This window comes from Orcinus orca, chromosome 10, assembly GCF_937001465.1.
Source record: "Orcinus orca chromosome 10, mOrcOrc1.1, whole genome shotgun sequence".
In the NCBI taxonomy this organism is placed as follows: Eukaryota; Metazoa; Chordata; class Mammalia; order Artiodactyla; family Delphinidae; genus Orcinus; species Orcinus orca.
In genome coordinates, this window is record NC_064568.1 from 54,100,060 (window position 1) to 54,126,480 (window position 26,421).

At 37.8% G+C, this 26,421-nt stretch overlaps 1 protein-coding gene across 6 annotated transcripts in view; it reads right to left on the reverse strand.

Moving 5' to 3' along the window:
- The window catches only part of RBMS3 (RNA binding motif single stranded interacting protein 3), a 724,151-nt gene that overhangs the window by 57,846 nt on the left and 639,884 nt on the right, over positions 1–26,421 (reverse strand). For 4 of the 6 annotated variants that reach the window (XM_049715938.1, XM_004279673.4, XM_049715940.1 and 1 more), the window contains 2 exons: positions 12,721–12,831; positions 5,704–5,751 (listed from right to left, as the gene is read on the reverse strand). In XM_049715938.1, coding sequence (XP_049571895.1) covers positions 5,704–5,751; positions 12,721–12,831 — 159 coding nt within the window. The remainder of the gene's footprint in view (positions 1–5,703; positions 5,752–12,720; positions 12,832–26,421) is intronic. The other 2 variants (XM_004279675.4, XM_049715939.1) reach the window with 1 other exon arrangement.

A 26,421-nucleotide genomic window follows, 5' to 3' on the forward strand; every position in this document is an offset into this window, starting at 1 on the left:
ATGAGCCATGGCTGCTGAGCCTGTGCGTCCAGAGCCTGTGCTCCGCAACGGGAGAGACCGCAACAGTGAGAGGCCCGCGTACCGCAAAAATAAACAAACAAACAAAAAACAAATCAACAAAACAAAATCTAGACGTACAAAAATACCCCACTGAAATAGCACCTTCTTATGCTCATATTGATGAACTTCCTTAACCTCCGTCACCTTCACCTCAAGTCCACTTTGGCCATCTGCTCCCATGACCTTGACTTTGCTGAGAAATATTAGTTCATTATCCACATTCCTAAATCTAAGTATTGTACTTCTGACCACTTCGTATGCCTCGTTGAGACCTCTAGTCTCTATCTTCCTTGCTTTCTCCTTTTCTCCCACACCCTACTGCCTTCTTTTCTTTTTCTATCCATCCTGGAAACTAGTTTGTCTCTCGGTAACTCTCTTGCTAATGTCAGCACACATTGCCCCTTTTCTCACTCCACTCAGTGAAACCTTAGCCCTGGATTAATCCACTGCCTTCTTGGCTACTGATCACTACAGTGAAAAATCAAACACCTCACAGACTGGCATAACAAAAATCTACAGTCTGTAGCTTCAAATGGCCCCCCAGGGCTGCCCCTCAAGCTTCCTGTGTACTGCTAGTTGGCTTTCTTTTTCCAAATCTCTGTTCTCCTTCAGTCCCTTACCATGCCATTCCCACTCACTCTCAGAAGATGGCATTTAATACTTCACACACACACACACACACACACACACAAACAAGTACATAGAGATGATCATACTAAGTGAAGTAAGTCAGACAGAGAAAGACAAATATCATATGATATCACTTACATGTGGAATCTAAAATACGACACAAATGAACTTATCTGTGAAACAGAAACAGACTCACAGACATAGAGAACAGACTGGTGGTTGCCAAGGGGGAGGGGGTTGGGGGGAGGGATGGACTGGGAGGTTGGGATTAGCAGGTGCAAACTAGTATATATAGGATGGATAAACAGCAAGGTCCTACTGTACAGCACAGGGAACTATATTCAATATCCTGTGATGTTTTATCACAGGATATACATGTATATATACATGAATATATATGTGTGTATATATATGTGTGTGTGTGTGTGTGTATAACTGAATCATCATACTGTACAGCAGAAATTAACACAACATTGTAAATCAACTATACTTCAATTAAAAAAATTAAAACAAACAAACAAAAAAAGTATTTATCATGTAGGAAACCCTACATTTGACTTCCTACTCGTATGCTTACAAACTTACATGCAGGTGCACTGTCCTTTCCTCCTGTCCTCCTGCATACCTAGAGGAGATGTCTGGCTTCCTCAATGACCTTGTTCTATCAGTCATCCCCTGTATGAATTACATCTTCAACCATTAGAACTCCTTCCTGGCTTCTTCCTATCATGACCAAACATTTCCCATCTTAAAAAAAAAATTAGTCAATCGATCAGTTCCCTTCTCCATTCGTTTTCTGTTATTATCGTCTCTCCTCTTCAAAGCCAATTTTGTTAGGTACGACACTTTTTACATCCACTTTGTCATAGGACATTCACTGTCTTGCTCTTCCCCCTAAAACGACCCTATCAGAGTGGCTAGTGACCTCTGTGTCACGAAATCCAATGGCTTCTTTTCAAAACTCATCTTAACAGACTGGCCTCTCTTGAAACCCTCTCTTGCTTTGGTGTCTTTGGAAACCTCACACTCTTGATTTTCCTTTTATGTCTATAGTTATCTTTTCCAATCTTTACTTTAGGTTCCTTTTTCTGCCCATTCTTTATTTTCAAGGATCGGCCTACTTCTCTTCACTTGAAGCACATTTTCTGGGTGACATGAGTTAATTCCATGACAATGACTCCAAAATCCATTTCTACCTAAGAGCTGTCTTATGAGCTCCAGAAACAGACATCCAAATATTTATTGATTATCTCTATTTGGATGCCTCACAGACATCTCAAACTCAACGTGTACAACACTGCACTCAAACTCTTTCCTGCCAAATTTGATTCTCTTTCCTCTGGTTCAGAGCTCAGCAAATGATACCTCAGGCCATTGAGTGCTAGGAACTTAAGAGCTACCTTTAACTCTTTCCTCTCCTTCTACTCTGACATCCAGTGAGTTACTAAGTCCTGTGTATTCTACCTCTTTCAAATTTATCAAATTTGTTAACTCTCCATTCTTATTTGCACACCTTGGGCACATGTCAACTTGATTTTGTGCTTGGACTCCTGAGTCCTGGTCCCTGTTTTCCAGTTCTGTCTCTCTCCAGTGCATTCTCCACCTATATCCAGAGTGACCATGTCACTCTCCAACTTAAACTTTTTAGTTTACATCTATTGCCAGCAGGATGGAGTCCCAGCTACCATAGCTGGTGACATTGCTCCACCTTATTTGTCCAGGATCATTTTCTCTACTCTCATCTCTCTTTATGCATCCCTGTCCTACTGAACCATCTGTAGTTCCCCGAATTTGCCATATCCTGCTACCTATGAGCTTTGTACATGCTGCCCTGTTAGTCTGAAACTCCCCCCTCCATCTTATTTTTCACTTGGCTAATTCCCATGTGTCCTTATGTCTCCATTCAGAGGTTTCTTCCACTTTCTCTGACTCCTACCATGGGTCAGTTTTCTCTTTGGGTCCCTATAGCGTCTTGTAACAAGGATGATTAGCATAGCTGTTGCTAATAACATTTGAGCACTTATTTGATGCCAGAACCTGTGCTAAGCAGGCTACATATCTTAACTCATCTAATGCTCACAACACCTTACGAGGTAATTAATATTTCCTCAGATAAATAATCCAAGCTACAGAGAAGTTACGTAATTTTCCCAAGGTTCCACAACTAGTAAGTGACACAGTAGATTCTGAACTCAGGCATCTTATTGAAGACTTTACAAACTTGTAATCTCTTGCTTGTGCCTAACTTCCTAATTGGACCCTAAGTTCTTAGAAGGAAGTTGTATCCCTAGCACCCGACACAGTGATTGTCACAAAGTGTGCTCCCAATAAATACTATTTGAATAACTAAAAGAACAAGGTGGCATGTGGCTCAAAGAGGAAAGAGTTCTTGCCTAAAATCAGATTTACCCTGACTACCCTGAGATCACCTTCAGTGTCTGCCATCGTGATGTTTTGCCCCAAGAATACCAAATAACTTGCTGTCATCTAATCACCCCACAGAATTTCATTTCCTGTCCCATTCACCTCATGTACATTTCCCACTCTTGTCCAACTGGTAAACTCATATTCATCCTTCCACATCAAGCTCAGAATTCACTTTATTCCTGAGGGTTCCCAATCTTCATTGTAGATTCTAAATTTCAGTTCCTCCATACTTTATACGTTTCAACATCATCATCATCCACAACAACAACATTAATTTAGACCATCATATTTTTTTTTAACCAGTGGTCCATTTTCTATTCATCTTTGTATCCCTAGTACTTCAGTGTTGTGCCCAGCACTCAGAGGGTGGTCAAAAAATGTTTGATATATTGATCGAACAGAATTAGGTTGGGTTTTGTTTCTGTAGATTACCACGGAGATATCTCAAACTCTGACACATCATGGCAGTTTAGTTGGCTCCTACAATGGCCAAGAATCGATTACTATTGGAGTTGTCCAACACTGGCATATTGGGAGACATGAGAAGAGGATATCACAATACCTTATGCCTGTTTCACTTTCCTGATCTGATCAAGGGTTTGGCAAAGGATATGTTACCTTTTCAAGTGTCATTCAAGTTGTGCCCACCAGATAAGTCACAAACATTTTAGGAAGGCAAGTCTATTTTCATTTAGAGATGGACTAAAGAGGCCAAAGAAGTCTGTGCAAATTTATAAGATGTCAAACCACCAACCCAATCTTGTAAAATCTCCCAAAGTGTTATTTTTCCTGTCACTTCTATTTTAGTCCCTTTGTATTTCACTGGGGTCTTAGCACTTATTTTAGTTTAGTGATATCATATCTGAGCTTTCTAAATGTTCTACGTAATTACTGTGTCTTATTCCTCAAGCACACACCAAACTGCCAGATTAAGTTTCTCAAAGCACTGCTTTGATCAAGTCATTTCTCTGCTCAAGGACTCTCAGTGGCGCCTGACTATGGAATTAGGTGGGAACTCTGAGCCCAGATTTGCCTCCAGATGTTCTGCCACAATTGATTTGTGTAGAGCCTGACCCATGACACACATCTAGTAAGTGCTTTTGATGTTTTCATTGATTTTTCCATTGTGTTTTTGAAAGTGAAATCAGAAAACCTAGTTGAAGGAAAGTTCCATTTTGTGTCTTTCATTATTATCAATACTGGCAAATTATTAAGAGTAGATGCCTCTTGTTAAACAAAGATGCCACATGGTAAACAAAGTAAAGGCTACATACGTTAGAGAAAGCATCTTCCCAGGGGTCCTATATCCTAAATAAAACAGGCACATGAAGATATGACAGGTAATACACTTTAGGGAAAGATAAGTGGTATTTTCATTAATGACAACTTATAGAGATTTCCAGGAGGACCAAAGTAACTTCACAGCTGAAAGCTAACTCATTGCTTCTCAACTGAACTTCTAAGAGGAATATTCAGCCATGAGCATAATTAAACAAGTCCACAAGACATGAGAAAAGGATTACCCTGAATATGCTGGGTCAAGCAAACCAGGTGGCCAAGAACATGATGTTCTCTGCTTGAAAACCACCATTCAGTTGCCAGACTCTGCTGCTCTCTGGGCTCTCCCATTCTGTTTCTGGACTTTGTCTCTCGCTCTCTCTCTCCAGTGCCCTTTCTTGGTTTAGATTTTATGTCCTCATCATCTGACACATCAAAGGATTAAAGAGTTCAAAGCCCTTCATGCTGCCAGTATTTTATTTAGTTAAAATCAACAAAAATGAAAACTTGTGCCCATTTTCCTCTTTGCAAGAAACCAAAATGCAAAATCAAGATGAAAGCACAAGAAGATCTGTGCTGTTCAAAATTAAAACTCATGTCTTCACATATGTATACTCTGTGACAAACTGCACCACTGGATTTTATGAAACTACTTCAATATTGCTAATTAAAATGCTCGAGACACTAACGAATTCTCAAATCAACCTCTGCCACTTTGTTGTACAAATGGAACATTGGCAGATTTTCTTTCAATATCCAAAACACCATTTTTGGAACAAATTTGAAGTTTTGATTCATTCAACAATTATATCGAGTACCTACTATGTGTCAGACACTATAGTGGGTGCTGAGCAAGCAAAATGGGATGATTTTCTGATTTCAGAGGAATTCCGGTCTCTAAAGCAGTGCTTCTCAAACTACTTTTATTCATCTGTGCCCTCTTTTGATAAACACAAGTATCCTTCTCCAATTTCCCAGAAAGTCTAATGAACGCTCCAACACTAAGAATTACTGATACACAGAACATAGACTCAATTTTCTGTGTATCCTTCATAGACCAAAAGTCTTTGAGCTTTTACTTTTTATTTCAAAAGCAACACATTTATTTTCCATACACAAAACTGGATTGGAATATTAAATATCCTTTTTTGAACCACATATACTAACCCCCCACCCCGGAACTGAAATTGAAATGCCTGCTTAGAATCACTGTTTGAGAATCACTGCTTTAAAGAGTTTTGGAGAAAAACCAGGCAAGCTCCCTCTCTCCCATCCAATCAAGTCTTAAAGGAATTAGAATTTTCCTACCTGACACAACAGCTGGTGGAGTATCATAATCCTGTCTTGGGACTGAATCTTTGAATGAAAAGAGCATGAGAAAGAATGCAATGAAGTACAAAAGAAAATAAAATAGAATTTTAGCTCTAAAACGTGGAAGTGCCCACTGTATGTCACATGGTACCTAAGGCTCCTGCCTTCAAGCACTCAAGGAGGCACTCTGACCCCTTGACAGTTGACAGTTGACACAACGGTCCCCACAACCACCATTCTGGACGTGTCGTTAGGCGTCGTGTGACCTGCGAGGACAGCATCATCTGTCCCAGAGTATTGTCATCTTCCTCATCTTTCATAACTTTGGTCCCTCCCTTGGGTCATCAACTTGCAATAGGTACCCTCTTTGGCTGACACAAAAGTTCTACAAAGTGGCCCGTCAGGAAGGGGACCAAAGTGCAATATGAAACCCCAGTCCTGGAGAACAAAAGAAATAACTACAATTTCAAAAGAGATAAATGAAAAATTTGCACATTCCCAAATTCTATGGAGGCTGACATGTTTTGAAGCTAGAATTTTGTTATTGACCACCCATCTTGGGCTCTGTCCCCAGTGGTCGAGGCCAAGGAGTTTCGTGTGCTGGTATCGTGAAGACACAGATCAATAGAACAGAATATATTCAACAGATGGCTGCTGTCTTTTTCCAAAGTGTCATAAAACTGGAGGTGGCAAATTGTAGATCGAGGTTAATTAAACAACATGACAAACATTTCAAAAGTTGGGGTGATGTGGGACCAAATATAACTGCTTTTTTAAAGATGAAAAAGAGGTTTTGGCTTAATATCATTTCTTTAGCCAGGGATCTTACAAAGGAAAGTGGGACATGGCCCCACTTCTAAAAATGGAAAGTTCTAATTTCTCCAGCTCCCCTTGGAGGGTAAACTGTGTAAAAGGGACCGGGTATTGCTCATATTCAAATAAACTGCCCAAACATGGTTAAAAGGATGCTTTTGCATGACCCTCATTCCATTCATATGATCATTATTCCATTTTAAAAACTAAAACCTCAAACTTCACTTGTCCACCTACTTGGTAACTTAATTTGGACTATCACAAATTTATCCGTTTCATCTCCTTGCCACAAAAGGACAATGTTGATCACTCTCCCATGAGTGAACGGTGTGTGAAAAGACAGATTAGAACTTGAACAATGCAAGGCCAGCCAAGCAAGCATTGATCAAAGATTCAAATGCAAGTAAACCTTAGGCATGAGTTATTCTGTTTCTCAGAACAGGTATGTGAACTAGTGACTTGATTATAATCCCCAAATCTAGAATATATAAAATCATATTCAAGGGGTCTCCAAATATTTTATTAATACTGGTAGTAACTCTGATTATCTTTTAAAAAACTAAGCACACATTATTACTACAAACAAACAAGACTGTGACACTAGTCATTTTCCAAGAATATATTTATAACATTTTAGAATTTATATAAAATCATGCTCATTGTTGAATTCTTAGAGAATGTAGAAAAGTATCATGATTAATATAGAAATTATCCCTAATCCCATCATCTAGAAACCATCACACTTGTTTGTACTTGTTATAGCCTTATTTCATAAATATTTTTTCATAGTTGATACGAACTTCACACATGCAAATTTACATCCTGCTCTTTTGATTTAACATGATAGTTAATTCCTTCCTAATTATTTTATACACTTATAACTTCATGCTGCATTACATTCTAGTTTATGGATGGATTATGATTTATTTAATCTTCCTTATTAGACATTATAAAGAACACTGGGCTGAATATTTTTAAGATATATTTTCTGTTATTCTAGAATATTTCCAGAGAATAGGTCTTCAAAACTACAACTATTTGGTCGGGGAATAGAGCTATTTTTGAAATGTCTTTCAGGCCCACCCTGCTATCCAGCTGACACTTTCACAAATTTGGATTCCTACCATCACACTATCCATGCTTGAGAATGTATATCTCCCCACACCTTCGTCAGCAATGTGTATTATTTTAATAACTTTATTTAATGGGTTATATGTGTGTGTCTGTATTAGATTTACTGTTAAGTTGATCATTTTTCATATGTTTTTTGGCTTTCTATTTCCTCCTTTATCAACTATCTGTTCATTTCTTTGGCATTTTATACATTGGTAATTTTGTATTTTTTGCTAATTTATTGGAATTCAGAATCTAGTTTTTAAACAGCAAAAGCTTACTATTTGCAAATAAACTTTCATAATACTAGACTTTCACTTAATGCCTACTTGTTTATTGTTTATATTGTACTAACTTCAAAAATTCACTTATCTTACAACAAGACTAAATAAATTTTAAAAAACTCTTCCCTTTCATCTATATTTTCTTTCTTGTATTTAATCATTTTTAATTGATTGATACTTTTTCCTGAAAAAACATTTCAGGAGATGTACTCATGACCACTTATGAATTTATGATACTGTTTCCTAATCATGAGTCCATTTAATTTAACATCGTGTATTGGTTTTTATCACTCTGTCTTAATACTTATATTCCTGGATAATAGTTGAAAATAGACAATCTCTAAGCAAAATGAATAATTCAGGATTTTCACCTGATACCATCAGAATTTCAAAGCAATACAGGAGGGATGGTGCCACTGAAAACTGTGAGAGAACTATGTTGAACAAGTCAAGAACAATTACAAGATTATCTCTGTGAGCGGCTAGGTTACACCACCAGAATCCAATGATGTCACAAATCACCAGTGGTCTGGAGACACAAACAGAACTGCAGATAAGGAGGCTGCAGAACAAAAACTTTTTATTTCTTTCCACAGATTCTGGTGACATTGTAAGCCACTGGTGACCACCAACTGAACAAATGAAAAGGAGATAAGAAACTTGTAAAACCAGATTGTCATGCAATTTGGAGGTTCTCATAACACAGTAAAATCCCCAATGGTTTCTGCTAAAGCTTACAATAGACTGATAAGAAATTACGGATAATAGGGCTTTGGTCCTTGAGGGAATCCTGTGACAAAAAATAAACAAAAGCAGAAAAGCTAGATACTTCTTCAAGGTCAGCAGAGCCCTGGAATAAAACCGTTATGCTGCTTGCATAAAATTCATTTCTTTTAAGCGCTGCAGATTCTGTCCAGCTTAAAAATAGGCAAAGAATTGAACGATAAACATTTGAGGTGGCAAAGAATGGTTAATTAATCTACAAGGCATCCCTTTCAAAATGTGGGGTCATGGGGGACCAAACACATCTAATTTTATGAAGATGAAAAAGAGGCTTTGGCTCAGTACACTTCCTTTACTCAGGGATCTTGGAAAAGAAAGCAGGACATAGCGTATGGCCTAAGGCACCCCTTCTGAAGATGGAAAATTCTAATCTAGCTCCAGGTCCCACTGGCCCTGAATCCTGCTTACTTTGGTTACTCCCTGGATCTCTCTGCTCTGCCCCGGGAAACTATTTCTGGACTTGAGGTTCCTGTCTTAATCTTGACTTGTCACTGTTCACACCTTGTTGTGCAGAATTTCAGTGAGCTCAGATGTCTGAAAGCCTCTGGAAAATTATAGTAGGAGAGAGACGTGGTCGGAGAGTTTTAGATTGACTGGCTGTGGCAATATGGCTGGGAACAGACTGGAGTAAATTGAGGTGGGAAACAGGAAGAACAGTTAGGGGACTATTACAGTTAATCAAACAAGGCCAGGGCAGAGACTCTAGAATATGAAGGAAGGGATGTATTTGACAGATGTCTATGGGACTTGAATAGTAACTGTATGTGGTGGGACTTGAGAAGGAAAGGGTCTACACTGGGTCCTAAGTGTAGTGTTGGACTCCCCCGGTGAGTGGTCGTGGGTTCAGCTTGAGAGGGAACAGGAGCAGGACCCTATAAGAGGAAGGGTCAGTGGGGAGAAAGCTTGGGAAGCTCATGAGATTAGTTTGGGTCATGTTGACTTCGAGATGTCAGAGGGAGAGTCACGTGGAAATATTTAGCAAGTGGTTGGACAAATGACTAAAATTCTAAAATGGTCTAAAATTCTAAGACAAGGTTAGCCCTGAGGACTCAGATATAAGAGTCTTCGTCATAGAAGGCAGAGTTCAAAACCATCGAAGTGGAGGAGCTTGTTAAGGAAATCATATATGAATGAGAAGTAAGTTTACAAACTTATTTAGCAGCCTAAGAAAGAAAAGAAGCAATGGCCAGAGAGATCAGAGGAGGACCAGGAAAACCTTGGGGAGGAGTCACAAACTGACAGCTCTTAGGAAAATTGGGTCCAATATTCAAACATAGGGAGATTTCCCATTAAAATCCAAGTAGTTTATCTTGAAAAACTGGAAGTTTTCCGTATCTCATGCCATTAACGCTCACAACACCCCTGGGATATAAACATTACTTTTCCCACTTTGCAAAAGAGGAAATAAAAGTTCAGAGAGGTCAAGTAACCTGCCTAAACATGCACAGCTAATAAGGGGGCAGAACCAGGCTTTAAACTCAAATTCAACATCCACTGTTCTTTCCATGATACCAGGCCACCTTCCCAGCAATGGATAAAGTGTGTTGAAAAGATGTAATAAGGTGGTGAAATCTGATTAAAAGAATCAAAAGAATCAATAAGAGCCACTCCAAATGCCAATCAAAAATTCAGATAAAATGAATCTATGATATTATATCAAAGTGTAAGAGTGACAGTTTAAGAAAAAAGTATTACTTCCTGCTGGACACTCAACATTGTCAGTGATATTTTGTTGAATAAGTCTAAAAATTAATACTGTTTTCTCTCTGCCTTTTCAGAACCTTATGAAACTTTAAACCTTTGCAAAACATCAATTTACATAAAGCTTATAATGTTTTTAAGCATTAGTACAAATGTGAAGGAGGAAAATAATTTTTAAAAAAGCTAAAAGCAATTTGATGTTAAATATAAGCCACATGCTTAAAACTTTTGCTTTCTGAGAAAGAAAAGGGGATATATCATTATTGAATAATTTGGCTATTACCAGCTGGGCAAAAATTGTGGTCTTGTATAAACATATCCTTTTTGAAAATACTCAAACACTAGTCATAATAGACATTATTGAATCAATAAGTATTGTACTTCTGACACTGTTCTATATAATTGAGCTTATTTTTCGATTTCTTAAAGGATTCAGTCATATTCTCAATTAACTTAGGTCATATTTCTCCTAGTTTCCTCCAAATTTGAATTTCAGTGAGTCAGCTGGCTTTGCTTTTGATTCAAATGAGTAGAATTTATAAAGTGTTTCTTTTTATGCTTTGCCTTACAACTCCCTCCTTTATCGGATTACAATTTGTCATTCAATACAGTAAAAGTGCATTACTTCATTTATTCATAATTTGTGATCATTTAAGTAGGGGAAAGCAGATATAAAGGGAAATCAGTAGTGGGACATGAGAAACTTCAAGCCTTCCAATATTGTCCTGGGATCTGCTTTATTAATAAATGAGAAAAGTGACTACAGATAATCTTCACACATTACTAAAAGCTATAGAAATAGTATCTTCAAATTCTAATGAAAATTAGCTGTACCACACTGTAAAATTAAACAGAGTCTTAGACATGACTTTTAAAAGTCTAGTTCAGAGACCTAAAGAATCATTTGATCTAGTCTAAGCTTTCAGACACACAGGTATCATCAAATGCTTTTTATAGGTTCAGCAACTGAGGCCTTCTAGATGGGTACTTTGTTTATGTTCATAAAACTAAATTTCTTTATTGAAACAATGGGACTCTTTCCACTAGGCATACAGACTTTCCTCCTATTTAGAGAAGATTACTGAGACCTCAGTGGACATGTCAGAAACGTCTTAAATCCTCAAAAGCCTGTGAGTCAACACATCTATGTAGCAAGCAAGCCATTGCTTTAAGGTAAAATCTCCAATATACAGCTAATGTACCTAGTGTACTTAGATGTTTGGAGATGTTGCCAGCATAACTGAGAAGAATCACAGTAGTGGTGACTATGAGACATATAGGCATAAAGTCATAGAGGCATATGGTTGAAGGGGTCCCACAGATCTCCATGTTCATTACTTCAACTGGATGGAGAGGGGCATTGAGATCAGGAGATGTTATCTTCCTAAGGACAGACAGAAGCAATAGGGCTCCATCAGGCTTTCTATAGTATTAAAGCTGTCTCATTCAGAAGAAGATACATGTTTTCCTCTCTCCATCTTTAAAAATGACAAAATTATCTTCATTAACATTTATGAAAAGTAAAAACTGTTGCATAGGATATTGGTTTTGACATTTTTCATTGTTCTCTATAATAAAGTTGCAGTATTCCATGTTGTATTTGACATTTGCCCTCCTGACCCTTTGGGGAACTGTCTTTGAAAAGATTTTGTAAAAAACAAAGGTTTGCCAATGATTTTAACTGCCTTGTTGATATAAAAGCAAGGCTGCAATGGGCATTTTTGAATATACTTTTGTGCCCTAAGGAAAAATAATGGCTAATCAAAAACATCCCTACCTATTAAAAAAATCGGGTACATTAGATTCCTTTCCTTTTTTGAACATCATCTATGTTGACATATTCAAAAGAAAGATTAGAATAAGTTGATTATGTGAGGTTCTCAACTACTTTTCATTGCTTTAAACATTGAAAGTAAATAAAAAGCCCTGCACATTAGTCATAATCAAGGTTGGCCCCTCTCTTGTGAATAACCTGGGGATGCTGTGAGCTGAAGTGGTAAATATCTGGGAAAGAAAAACTAGGCTCAAGTGTATTAAGTTACAAGGTCTAAAATAGACACACCTGGTGCATTGCATCATAGGAACCAGAAGTAACACAAATTTAAATGCAACGCGGTAGAACCTTCAGCCTTGTCAATGCGAGTAAATGTGCCCTGGAACCGTGCATGCAGAGGGCAGTTTATTCACAGTGGGACCTAAAAGGCATGTTAGTCAGTGGTGCAGAACCAGTTCTGCTGATGGTGTCAGTAAGAACAGCGAGTATTGCACCTTATATTGATGAAGTCCAAGAAAACAAAAGGAAACAAACTCTTCAACTCACCGTTCCTGTTGTGCCCAACGAAAGGTGATTCATCTGTTGTGTCAAGGGGCCCATCATGTTTGCTGGCTGCATTGACATAGGATGGTCCATTGTTGGTGTAATCACAGCACCCTATAAGCACACACAACGTCCAACTGAAAACATGTTCCACAATGAAGGAAACTTTAAAAAAATAAACACAGTGGCTGTGTTAACATCATATGTGCTTACTTCTCACTAAAAAGGCTAACTTGAGCCATGTGTGATGTTTACATCCATTCATTTCATTTTGTGCCTGTCTAAATATGTAACATTAGCGACTTTCTCTCTGATGTGATTTATCTGTCATTGTCATTTATACTTCCAATATTCAATGTAGAATGTATTCTAAGACATCAGATATATCCTCTCTCACTGTTCTACATACAAACTTCTCTGACTGAAAAATATAAATACTATGGAAATTCTCTAATTGTTCTTGATATTGAGTAAAACTTTCGTTTTTGTCATTTACCCAGGATTTATACAGATAATTCTTGATCACCTTAACACAACCTTCCCTCAGGGGGATAATTCTGGTCCAGATGGGTTTCTTGATGGGATACCTTTAAAGGACATATTAAAATCTAACACAAATGTTATAAAAATCAAAGCTACTATTTCCCATATTTTTTCCTCCTAATCTTTTGACCTACTTTCTTTCTATCTGTGCTTTTGACACAAGCCTAGAGGATACTAAACTCTGCTAAACGCTGGTCAAATGAAACAGCACTGAAATTTTTTTAAATGCAAAAATATCAAGTGTTTCATCATGGAAAGGCCCACTTCTAGAATATGCTTTTTGATTTATCATAACTGTTGGAAATGCAAGAAATAATAGACATAAAAAAAATTCTTTCCATATACAAAGTGTCACATGGCCCATGAAGCCTGGAGCCAGGCCATACTACCCTTCCCTTCCTTGTCCTTTCCACTATCCTACTGTTCCACCTTAACTGACTAACTTAGAGAATGGAAAGATTTTTTTTTTTTAATTGAAAAGCTAGAGTTGGATGGAATCTTTGAGACTGTATAATTCCAGTGCTTTATTTTAAAGATAGTAATAAAGGCAGAAGCTCATTTAAATACCCAGTGGTAGAAAAATGATTATGAATCTGAATGCCATTTTTTTCTGTAGACATTATTTTTCTATGTGACTTTTTTCATATAAATAAACATTTTGAAGAAAAAAAAAAAATAAGTCAGATTCATGTGGATGGAAGGATCTCGGCACCCAAACTAATTACCCACAAGCAAATATGTCCTAAAATGCCTTAGCTCAGGATAATCAGTTTCTCGTGCTATTATCCAAATCCAGCTCCCTGACTGTACCTGTTAAAAGATCAGGCTGTCACTCAGCCTCCCTTGTGGGCTCTACCTCATCAATACGGAAGGAAAATAGAAACTGAACCATATATTTGTAAATGATTGATATACAGAGCTAGCTTTGTTCTCAAAGACGTTTGGACTTTTGAGCTAGAATCAATCAAAACACATATGTTATTTTATAATCTGTAGCTTGTAAATAGACATAGTTGTGCATTTGCATTGCTTGAATTTCTTGATGCTTCCATAAACTGTCATTCATCAGAATGCTTCTCAAATGTGAGACATGATAAGCTTTTACTTAATTATAATTCAGAGACACAACACTTTTTCTTCCGGCTGCCTGAATTTAACAAAAGCATCTTTACTTTTTCCTTAAAAAAAAAGAAAAAAATTACTAGCCTTTATTTCAGGTATTTGTCATATCAAACTAGCAGTAAATACTTTGAGAAGAACTGAGACGCTTCTTAAATCACTTAGGGATAAACGATAGAATAATCTCAGAGTTAAGACAGAAGTTCTGAAGCATTCTTTTTTTAGCCAAAATGTGGCACTTTCACAACATTCTAATCCTTAGCAGGTGCAAGACTTCAATACTCTTCTTGAACTTGAGATTTAGGCTATCTTCTTAGAATATTTACCCCTAGAGGTTCTGACACACAGCTAACTTGTGACAGTCCCGGAAACCCCACAATTCTAATCAGATTGCCCTAGTCACATAAAGAATTGTTCATCATATATCAGAGATAAAGACCAAATTGTGTTTGGCCAGGAAACTTTCTTTGCAATGCCCTAGGGGTGACCTCACTCCCCAGCAGTGTGAGAGGTAGCCTTAAGTCTTTTTTGGGGGTGGCAACACGTAAATGAGATAAGGTGAGCCTGTGACAGACAGATAAATCAAAATCCATGCATGATAAGTATAGAAGGATTGAATGTCTGCATTTGGAATTAATTTCCGAAGGATCGTCTGGTCTCTTTAGAGAATCTTTTCATGGAAAGTGCTTGGGGACTCATTTGATTACAGATGCCACAGAGTGAACACTGCTTCTGTGTATAAACCAGAAACCTGACAATCAAAGGGAAGAGTGTGTGTGTGTGTGTGTGTGTGTGTGTGTGTGTGTGTGGTGGGGGGAGGGATGTGTCATCATTTAGAATTGGAAATAGCAAAGCTAGGCACGGAAGACAATGTAAGAGAAACATTCCTAACCAGGCCAGCTATTGCAAATAAAATGAACAACGAAATAAGGCTTCTTGGGGGAGGACACATCAGGTCATACATTCTTATTCGAATTTAGTAAAAATGTTCAAGAAACACAGGATTCCAACAAATGATTAAGATCATACATTTCTTAAGAATCTCAAGGGATGGAAGAAACTTACAAGCAGTAAGTTGGAAATAGCAGACAGGAACTCCTTGGGGAAACACACTGTCTTGGTGGCGCTTTACCAGGGACAGACAACTTAGGGAGTTTGAAGTGCTGGTTATCTACAACAAAGACTGGGCTTTGCCAGTCACTGTGTTCATCAATTGCAATTCAGCTACAGAATCTCTTTTGTATTGTGTAAGACATGAAAAAGTGTAGGGGAGAGAAAAAAGAAAGAAAAAATAACAACAAAGGAAGAGAAAAAGCTATGGTTGTTAAGGCAAAATTATAATCGTGCCTCATTAAATCCCTTCCTATCTGATGCCTTTAAGCCATAGACTGAAGAGTGTTTTGTGACAGATGTTGCCAACACATTAAGGGTAATTTCATTTACTCAAAAGGTATAGAATGTGCTGTCTGACGGAGTTTGCTTGGCAAATGGCAAAGCAAGAGGAAACAGATTTTTCATTTTAGCATCTCCGGATGTCTGGGTTTGCTCAATGTTTAAGCTGCAAAGAAAAATACTGTAACATGCTGTAATTCCACTAAAAAGCACAATGACCAGACAGATGATGGGACTGCCTTGTCTGTTTTAGCCATGGCCTCTGCAAAACAAAGCTGTTCACACTCAAGTGTCATAGGGTGGAGCCGTTTGCCCTAATTCTGAAATAAACAATTTCAACAGGATTTTGGATAAAGTTTCCAAAGATCATTGATGTGGAATAAATATATCTGACCTAAGGCCACAAAAGCATCTGTGTTGTTAACCTCCTGCCAATATTTGAAAGAAATTTTAAGTCTAGGAGAGTTCACTGATATTTTAATTTTCTAACAGAAATATAGGATCATTGGCAAATTGGGGAAAACACCAGCAAGGCTCTCTCCCATCAAGAACACACATAGCTGGTTTAAAACCTACATTAATGCCATGATATGGACCACAATGAGAATTACCTGTATGAATGTTCCTGTGAATGTCAATATTCTAGGCCAGTGCCACTCCAAATAAGATCAAGAATTTAAATTCGACTCTCTGGGCTTCGGGCATTGGAATCTGTGTTTTAATAAACTCTCCACCAGCTTGAGTGTGTTTTATAATGCACTGAACTGGAAAGACTATGGGCATTGAATTATTCAAAACATGGTAGGTGAAGGAGTGATATGTAGGGAGGAGGTGATCAAAGAAATCAGTGAGACTTGATATGTCTTGTTATCTCATTTTATTTACCTTTTAGAACTCCTCCAAATATTAGAGGAAAGAAATCAATATCAATTTTCACCTGTCACGTTCCACACTTCAATTATTAGCCAATGTCAAATTTGACCACAGTTTTCTGTACCACCTGCTCTGCAATAATATTTTTGAGCCTTTATTAAAAATGTAAAATTGTCATTGAATTTCCAAAATAAAATAAAATAAAATAAACTCTCCAAATGATTCTGATGCCCCCTAAATTTGAGATGTGTGCTCTGTCTATAAACGGCTATTGTATAAGTCAGTGCTACAAATACTTGGTCTTACTTTATTTATACTGTTTCTCAATTATTTGTTTTAAACCAATCTCGTGATAGGGTATGAGCCTTTGTGTAGTAATTATATTACATTTTGTTTAAAAATGCAAAGAGGTCAAGCCTGCATTTCTGACGAGCTGAAATGGGGTGATTATCTGAGTAATTCAGGCCTCAGTCTGATGATCTGACATGTTTCTTTTTGATCAGTGTGCTTGTGTTGGAGCACATTTAAAATTCCTTCCTGTTTGGAATCTTAGGGAGCCTTGAATCTGAAATCACAGAAATGTAGAAGTATTAATAAAAGGTAGGAAAATTATAATATAAGTGAAGAAAAGGAAAAGAAATATCACCCTCTTTTTCCCTCTTGTCCAATCTAGATGCCTCAGGTCAAAATGTTTGCAGCCCAAACTGGTATATATAGGATGGATAAACAACAACGTCCTACTGTATAGCACAGGGAACTGTATTCAATATCTTGTGACAAACCATAATGGAAAAGAATATGAAAAAGAATGTATATATGTGTATAACTGAGTCACTTTGCTGTATAGCAGTAATTAACACAACATTGTAATTCAACTATACTTCAATAAAAAATAAATTAAAAATAAGAAAAAAACAAAAAGAAACTTTATGTTTCTTCCAAAAAGAAAAAAATGTTTGCAGCCCATATTGTGCTCTTTTCCTATGGTCACTTATGCAAAACCATAGGACTTGTTAGTAGTAATCATTCAACACGACTTAAAAAAATGTGGTTTAAGGTCATTTGTCTTCTTTCTCATCTGTGTGTTTTCTGGTTCTCAGTTTTTAATATTTCTAGAATAAATACCTAGTGGAGTTTGTGTACACCAGGCTATTTTTAGCACATGTGATGTACAGAGAATGATATGCCCTTACAAGTAAACTAGTTACTGTAACGGATTTTCCAGTAGCAATGATGTTTTCATAATATAAATGGCATAAAGTTATTTCACTTAACTTGGGAAATAGCTAACCAAATGCAGTGCCTTGCTATATGAGTGTGTGACACTCCATGCTGTGTATGTAGAGATGTTTAACCTTTTCATTTGTTGATGTTGGCGTGGGTTTTGTTTTCTTTTGTTTTGTTTGCAGGGGTGCTTGGTGAAGTTTACATAGGGCTGCCTAGGGAGAGATAAAAAAGGATTGGGAAAGATTTCCCCATCCTCAGAAACGCTCATTAATCCTCAACTACCTTGATCAATGTCCAACTTGCAGAGGATGGTGTGTCTTAAAAAAATATATATATATATTTGAAACCCAGAAAGCTGTGGCAAAGCTGGTAGACTTCCACTCTGGAAGCATTTTGGAATGATCTCCAACAAACACTGGAGGCTTGGGAGAATCATGAATAACCAGGTGTGGAAGCCAGGCTGCCTTGAGGACCCCATGTTAGCCCCTATCCTTCCTTCCCTTTATTATTCTCCACTTGCTTCTTTCAATATACCTCCAAGAGGGCAAGGGTAATGTTTACACATATTTGTAATCCCTATAATTATGAATTACATGCAGTAGATACTTGAAACAGTGTTTGTGAATTAATTTTATATATTGGCACCACGAATTGTTCAGTAAAATTAAAAATGGCTAACATTTACCAACTTTTAAAATTTCGATTGTTCATTCTAAAAGGGCTGAAATCACATTTGCTTGTTCAAACTGTCTATTTACAGTGTTGTGGTGTTGTCTACAGTAGGAGGCATGTAATATATGTTTCATAAATATTGGTTGGAAAATGATGAAAGAGAAAAACTCAAATCAAAAGGTTCTTACAAATGTTATTTTGAGATTAATAGTCAAAAGGAAGCAATCCAAAGATTCTGAAAAATCTTGTTCTCACAAAGGGCAGTACAGTTTCAAAACCAAGGTTGTGCTCACGTATGTGTGCATTTATTAATATATTCAATCACCACAACCTTAGAGATGAGATCTGAAATTCACCTGATGTAAAAAGTTCTACTAATGCCACCGTCACATATTTATGGAAATTATCAAAATAAAAAGTATCTGTGTATGTGCATACACCAGTGGTCCTCACCAAGGGGTGATTCTGCAGTGGCTAAAAGGGCCATTTGGCAATGTCTGGAGACATTTTTAGTTGTCAAACTGGGGAAGGGGTGCCACTGACACCTCGTGTGTAGAGGCTATGGTTGCTGAATATCCTACAACACACAGAACAATTCTCCACAACAAAGAATTATCCAGCCAAAAACACTAGTGCTAGGGTTCAGAAATCCTGGTATACACAAATATATATTCATAAGCTCCAGTTACACAAAATGAGAAAGATTTGAAATTGCAGTAATTAGAAAATGGCACAAAGTAGGCATCCACTCTCTGCTCCCTACATCTAACAGCAGACCTCAGATTCTACACTGAGATTATATTTATGCTATAAACCAGTTTCTTAAACACCTGACATCTAAATCAATTGCCCAAATCCTATAATTTATCAATGAAAGGAAGCAAGACTATTATTGACTTTACATTATGTAACTTTATAGAGCCTATATGGTTAGTTTTGAGTTCAAATGTATATTGCTATTTATTTTGGAAACACAGCTAACTAGAGCTGGGTTTCTCTTTTCTAAGTTTAGACAAATTAGATTTGATTGGTATATTTGGACTACTACCTAGAGGTGTGTACCTGTGGGTTTGGGGTATCATGTTTAGAAGCAGGGCATCTTCCATTGTTATGTGGTAAATTTAGAAGAGTTTTGTACGTAGTTTATCAAATGAGAGAATATCTATTAACTGTAAAAACAGAGGGTTTTTTCTTACAGTCTTATAAACATTCTTCATTTCATGTTGCTTTTGGGTTCAGTTGCCATTAATTGGAAGTGTTTTATTAAAAATATGTAATATTAAAAGTCACTAAAGCCAAATTCATTTTAACCATGGAGTCCCCTTTAAAAGAATCCTAATTATATACCATGCTTATTCAACTGTGAAAAATGGTTTCAACTACTGGTTAAGTGCTTATTTATACAAGAGTGTCATTTTGAATGAGAATTTAAGTAAATATGTCACATGGAAGTATTTTTTACCAAAGCAGGTATATAGATAATAGTATTCTCAACAATGCTTTATTGAATCCTTTAGAGTTCTGTGCTTAAAATTAAGAAATTTGTTTAGCAGTGACTTCTGATGTTTTAACAAGCTTCTTTAGAATTCTAATTGAGTACAATGGCTTTTAAATATATTACAGAATTGAGGAAGAGTTGACATTTTGAAGACCTTGGGGCCCAAGGCTCAAATGGTTTTGTTGACTGAATGTGTAGTAGACCAGTTAGTTCTTTTATCATTAGACTCCTACACCTGGTTAAAACTATAAAAGGAATTTCATCATGCAGGTGGGTTACAATATAATCTTTTCTTTTCATATTTCTACTTAAAGAATTATCATTGCTGAGACAATGGAAATATTAAGTGTGCACAGAAGGATCCCAGGGTCTCCTCAGAGAGTCTTATGTCTTCAGCAACAAAGGGTGAATTTGTGTTCATCACCTCCCATTCCAACCATGTAATCAATGTGTGGCTCTCGGCCACGAGATCCGCCACACACAAACCTATGTGCCATAAAAACCTGTGCAGTGTGAGGTAGACGATGTGAAGGAATTACATTATTTGTGTGGGAAAACTAATGGTGTAACCTAAGTCCTCTGTCTCCATTTGCAGGGCCCCTGTGGTATATGGCTTCCTCACCCAGGTACATTGCACAGTTCCAAAATCAGTTTAAAGAGATTTGTAAGCTATTATATATGGAATGGATAAACAACAAGGTCCTATTGTATGACACAGAGAACTATATTCAGTATCCTATGATAAACCATAATGGAAAAGAATATGAAAAATGAATGTATATATACATATAAATGAATCACTTTGCTGTACAGCAGAAATTAACACAACATTGTAAATCAACTATATTTTGATTAAAAAAAAAGAAGTTGCATGAGCAGGGAAATGATGTAAAAGGCTCCATAATTTTTCTAATAAGAAAAAAATTTTAAAAAGAGATTTGAGAAAAATAAAAATAAATAAATATTAAGGACCATTAAGCTGTGGCACTTATCAAATGAATGGGTTAGTCACATTATATTTCACCATCTTCCCTATTTTTTTTTTTTTTTTTTTTGGTACGCGGGCCTCTCACTGCTGTGGCCTCTCCCGTTGCGGAGCACAGGCTCCGGACGCGCAGGCTCAGTGGCCATGGCTCATGGGCCTAGCCGCTCCGCGGCATGTGGGATCTTCCTGGACCGGGGCACGAACCCATGTCCCCTGCATTGGCAGGCGGACTCTCAACCACTGCACCACCAGGGAAGCCCCCTATTTTTTAAGAACAAAAAAAGCCTCTGATATCTACTCATCACATATATTACATAATAGAAAATTATACTATCAATACAGATAACAGCTCCCAACCATTTTCCTACCTTAAAAAAAAAAAATACACTTGTCACTTTAAAGATGAGCAAAACTGATTTTCTTTAATTTTAGTTCCAAGACAGGATATAAGGGAAACTGTGTTAAACTATCTTCTCTACCAAAGTACAGCCTAGATTTCATGCTTACAACTGAGTTAGTATCTTGAAAAATATTGTCTTATAGCGGAAATGTCACATGTTTAGGACACTGGCACTGATAAGCCAATGGCTACTGTAAGTTATATTTGAGTATAAGGGTAGATAGGATGATCAATTATAAGATCAAAATAGTTTCCATTCCTGCTTATCCCATCTAGATTGAATGAGCAGTAGGGTCACCCCTGAGGTTGTGCCTTCCTACTCATTTCTACATTTTATCTCCAAAAGAAGGTCCCTGCAGGTAGATCCAAGATGGCCCCTTGAGCAAGGTACACATGTTCCATTAAGATCCCATGGCTTACAATTTACCCTTCTAATCTAAATCCCATCAACATGAAGCCTCTCCTCCAGCACACTGAACTACGCAACTGTCTCCGACCCATCTTGCTCTCCCATCCTTGGCGTCTTTGCCTGGGCACCTCCAGCAGATCTGCATGCGTGTCTTAAGATTCTTATCAAATGCTCCATTCTAGGGAACAGCTCCTGTGTCTGACCCAGGTCATTTGCTCCTCTCTTGTCTCCTAGCTTTTGGCATACATCTGATCATGAGTATACTTATTTATACTTATTTATTTCTCCCCTGAATTCTAAGTTCATTGTGCCATTCACGATACTTTATTTTCTAAGGGTTTCAGAGCCCTTCACAGTGTCTGTCATGAAATGGGTCGTAGTGGTGCTGAACTTCTAAATGAGTGAAGGGCACTTGCTCATCTGACAGGGCTGCCATGACTTTAAAAAGATGAAAAACATAACAGCAACTCTATGTTCTAACTGGACAAGGTGATTGGACAACAGCATGGTCTTAAAAATCCATTCATTCAGTTGCTCTGCTTTCCTTTAAAAGTGCCCATATCTGACCACTGCCAGCTGGACAGTCTTGCCATTTACCAAGAGAATTTCTGGGCTTCTAATTCTAAGGGCTGCACACCACCCAAGGAACTCTAAGGTTGGATCCACTGCACGATTTCCATTTTATGCAAGAATTACATGGACCCAATCAAATGCTGCAAAATTTCCTTTATATATCACAGTATAAGCTTGTTTTTACGAGGGCTTTCACATGCCACACACTGCTTTAAGAGCCATATATATGCCTAAGATTCTTGTCAAACCTTGCCATGTGATGGAGAAGAAATGCTTTATTCACTTGTACAGCCATCACTTTGTATACCTCCAACCAGATTTTCAACGTACAGGAAGTTTAAAATGCACATCAGAAGCAGGATTCCAGGCCAGACTTCTTCCAAGCGATAAGGCAAACAGGATTCCCAGCAGAGGTCTGAATATTTATGGGCAGCGTCTTTTGTCTGGTAAGATGTTTGTCTCACTTTAACTAGCGCTCAGGATTGTGAGCTGTCATAAAACTTCTCATTAAAAATTTCTCCTTGCTGACAAATAAGCCAAAACACCCTGCTGCAAATTATTGTCAAGGTCTTGCAGCATCCTATTGGTGAAGGGGCCTGGGAGATCATTTCTTAAATCACGGGAGTGATCAAGAAGAAAGGCTGTCTGTTACCCTACTTATGGCCATTGTATATAGTGCAAATTACCAAAATATGTCACAGGCACCTTGATTCTGGATATTACTAGGAAAGCTGCTATTCCTTGTCCTGCAATTTGTTACAGAATGCACTTTATTTTGTGGTCCCTCGGAGGACACTTCTGAGCTATTTGTTTTCTCCTTTAAGACATTTTTAGGAATTTGCCTGGTTAAAGCTGCCAACTTGAATAGACCTAAGATACAGGTATGAAGCCACGACCCTATTCAAAAAGGGATTTACTCCCTTTAAAGTGCACTTGCTATCAGTACTATTGTCACTAACATGCCTCAAACTTAGTATATACACTGTTGATGAAATGTTTAGTAACCTAACGCTGATATAAAATACGTCCTGGTGGCATGGCCATATCCTAAGGTAAAAAAGTTACATATTAGCAGCATCCAACCAAGATATATTCTGAGGGATGTGAGATGTTAGTTAATGTACCTCAAGTTGTCCAGTAGATGAGATGAAAGCCAACTTTATGTTTCTACTCTTCAGTATTCTATTTTTTGTATTATTTGTGCTAGAAATTTAGTTACACTGAGATTTTATTGCCATTTCTCCTAAACAGTATTACTATATCAGTGGGTGTGACTTTTTCTTTGTTTAATAGAACGGTCTTAAACTCTCTAGTACCTTGCTCTTCATAGTGTGGTCCAGGCACAGATAGTGTCATCTGGGAGCCTAGTGTAGAATCTCTGGTCCACTCCAGCCCCACTGAATCAGAATCTGCAGTTCGATAAGATTTCCAGGTGAGTCATATTGAAAGTCAAGTATGAGAAACTTTGCTCTATTTTTTATATGTCTGCCATGCCTCTAGCTGAGTAATTATTCTACTGCATTGCTTCTAAAGAAATTCTTCATGTATTTCTTACTCATTTTGTTAATTCCCTTTTCGGTTCCTATTTGAGGGCCACGCAGCTTCAAATAGTCTTTGTAACATTAATACGCCTCCTGCAAATATGTTATAACCACGAACAGCCAGTAATATTTAGTTCATCTCCTCAATAGTCTCCATAGGGTTTCTGCCTTTATCCGTACAATCTCCTCTCCAAAACAATTTCCTTTCTTTTCTCAGGACATATTTGCATGGCAAAACCCTCAAACTGAAACCTCCATTTCTCTCCAAATAATGTCTTGTCCATTGATGAGTTTGAAATGGCTACTGCAGGCAAGTGTTGGAAGAGATGCTAAATGCCTTGTGAAGTAGTGAGTCAGCATCTATGTACATATCATAACTCCATACAAGGGGTCAGGTGTCAGAAGTAAAATTCCAAAATATTACTACTTGCTAGGTCCTTATGGAATTAGTCTAAAGGTAGTTTAAAAAGGAAAGTTTTTGTAAAGTTCTTTGTTGTCTTGGCCTTTTTTCTGAACTCTTAACCCAAGTTTCCAGCTGCTCACTGAACCTAGAATCTCAGGCACCTCAAAACTACCATGTCCCATTTTGAACATTCTCTTTCTCTTTCTATCCTCAGAGCATATTCTTTCTCCTCTGTTCCATTCTTGGAATACTACGTAAAATTCGAAGCCATCCTTGCCTTCTTTTCCCTCATCACACATAACAATACCACAGTCAAGTCTTGCCAATCCCACATCATAAATGTCTCCAGATCCTCTCTCTTCTGTTCAGGGCTACTAGCTAGGTTATCCCTCATTGGCTTAATCCAGCTACTTCCTGTGGTGCCTCCGTCAGTCATGGCTGGAGAGATTTGTTTTTTAATACTCTTGGCATATTATTAGTTTCCCCCAAAGTGAATCCTGCCTTTTCAATATAGAATTGAAAAAAAAAAAACCCAAAACACTACCTTTCCTAGACTCCCTCGCTGTAAGATGTAGATATATGACTAGTGTTAGACAGAGGTACCTGTGAAGGACTTAGATTTTGAAGATGATGACGAATGAGAAGTGGCCAGGGCCTGTGGCATCCATTTTGCAATCCAGGCAGGGGCAGAAGCAGCATGAATTCATGGTTTGCAGCAATGTGGTTTTGGGGGATAGTGGCAGTCGCACCTCTTTGGGTCACGTTACAAGCGATCTAGAAATTTCTTATCTGCTAATCATCAGCATTTATTTGCTATCAGACTAATCTATTGTCAGAATTTGTCTTTCTATAGCAACTTTATTTAGGAAATAAAAACATGCTAATTTCATTGTATTTAATTAATTAATTAATTAATTAATTATTTTTTTGCCGTACGCGGGCCTCTCACTGTTGTGGCCTCTCCCGTTGCGGAGCACAGGCTCCGGAAGCGCAGGCTCAGCGGCCATGGCTCATGGGCCCAGCCTCTCCGCAGCATGTGGGATCTTCCCAGACCGGGGCACGAACCTGTGTCCCCTGCATCGGTAGGCGAACTCTCAACCACTGCGCCACCAGGGAAGCCTGTATTTAATTTATTTTTGAAGGTAGCAGGGGTGAGAAAATAAACTAGCATTATTCTTTTAAAAATAGTTCACCAATTTTTTTGTTTTATTATTTCCTACTGCTCCCTGAAGGAAAACAGATATGTCTTTATATATACTAACTGGTATTCAAATTTTGAAGTGTTTATCATCTTAGGGCCTTGATGATATACCATCTTTATATTACTTTTCAAAACTTCTGTAAAAGATAACATGGGGCTGCAAATACATTAAAATAAACTTATAGCAAAAAGGATCTTTCTGACTTTTTGACCACCAGCTAAAATTATACTATTGTTTTAAAGTTATTCAAGAGAAAGTATTCATAACCAGTTTTTCCTCCTAGATTTACTCCCCTTTCTTTTGGCACGCCTTCTCTTTCTCATAGATTGTGTGTGCGATAGGTGGGGAAATAAATGTTTGGCAAAATCAGGCAATTTGACTACTCAGGGGTTTTCAACACGTACGTTTGCTTTATTTCATGCAAGAGCAGGCCCGAAGCCATCTGCCTGCCAACAACTACATCCTTCATTTCCACTACGGAGGCAGAGCCCCCACCTCATCATTCAAAGGCAATCTTCAAAGGGACCTTGTTTTTGCTCATTCCCGTTGTGACAGATGTTTTCTATCATCTACCTCCACATGCTAACTCATCTGTGAGGGTCTGCCCACCCCCTCTCTGCAGCCAGCTGTGGAAACAGCCCCAGTGTCATCTGTGGCAACACTCATTCCGTTCTTCTGACCTCACCAAAGACCACATCCAAGAGCAGGAAAAACAAACATCCCTGATAACTTCCTTCAAAACATTTCCAGGGCAGGAGATAGGCCGGCTCCAGATAAGAGCCCTTTACAAAGTTTGTTACAAAAGAGAGGAAAGCTTATTGGAAACACTCAAATGTCACCAGGCTAGCCAATTGGGGTAATCCCCAG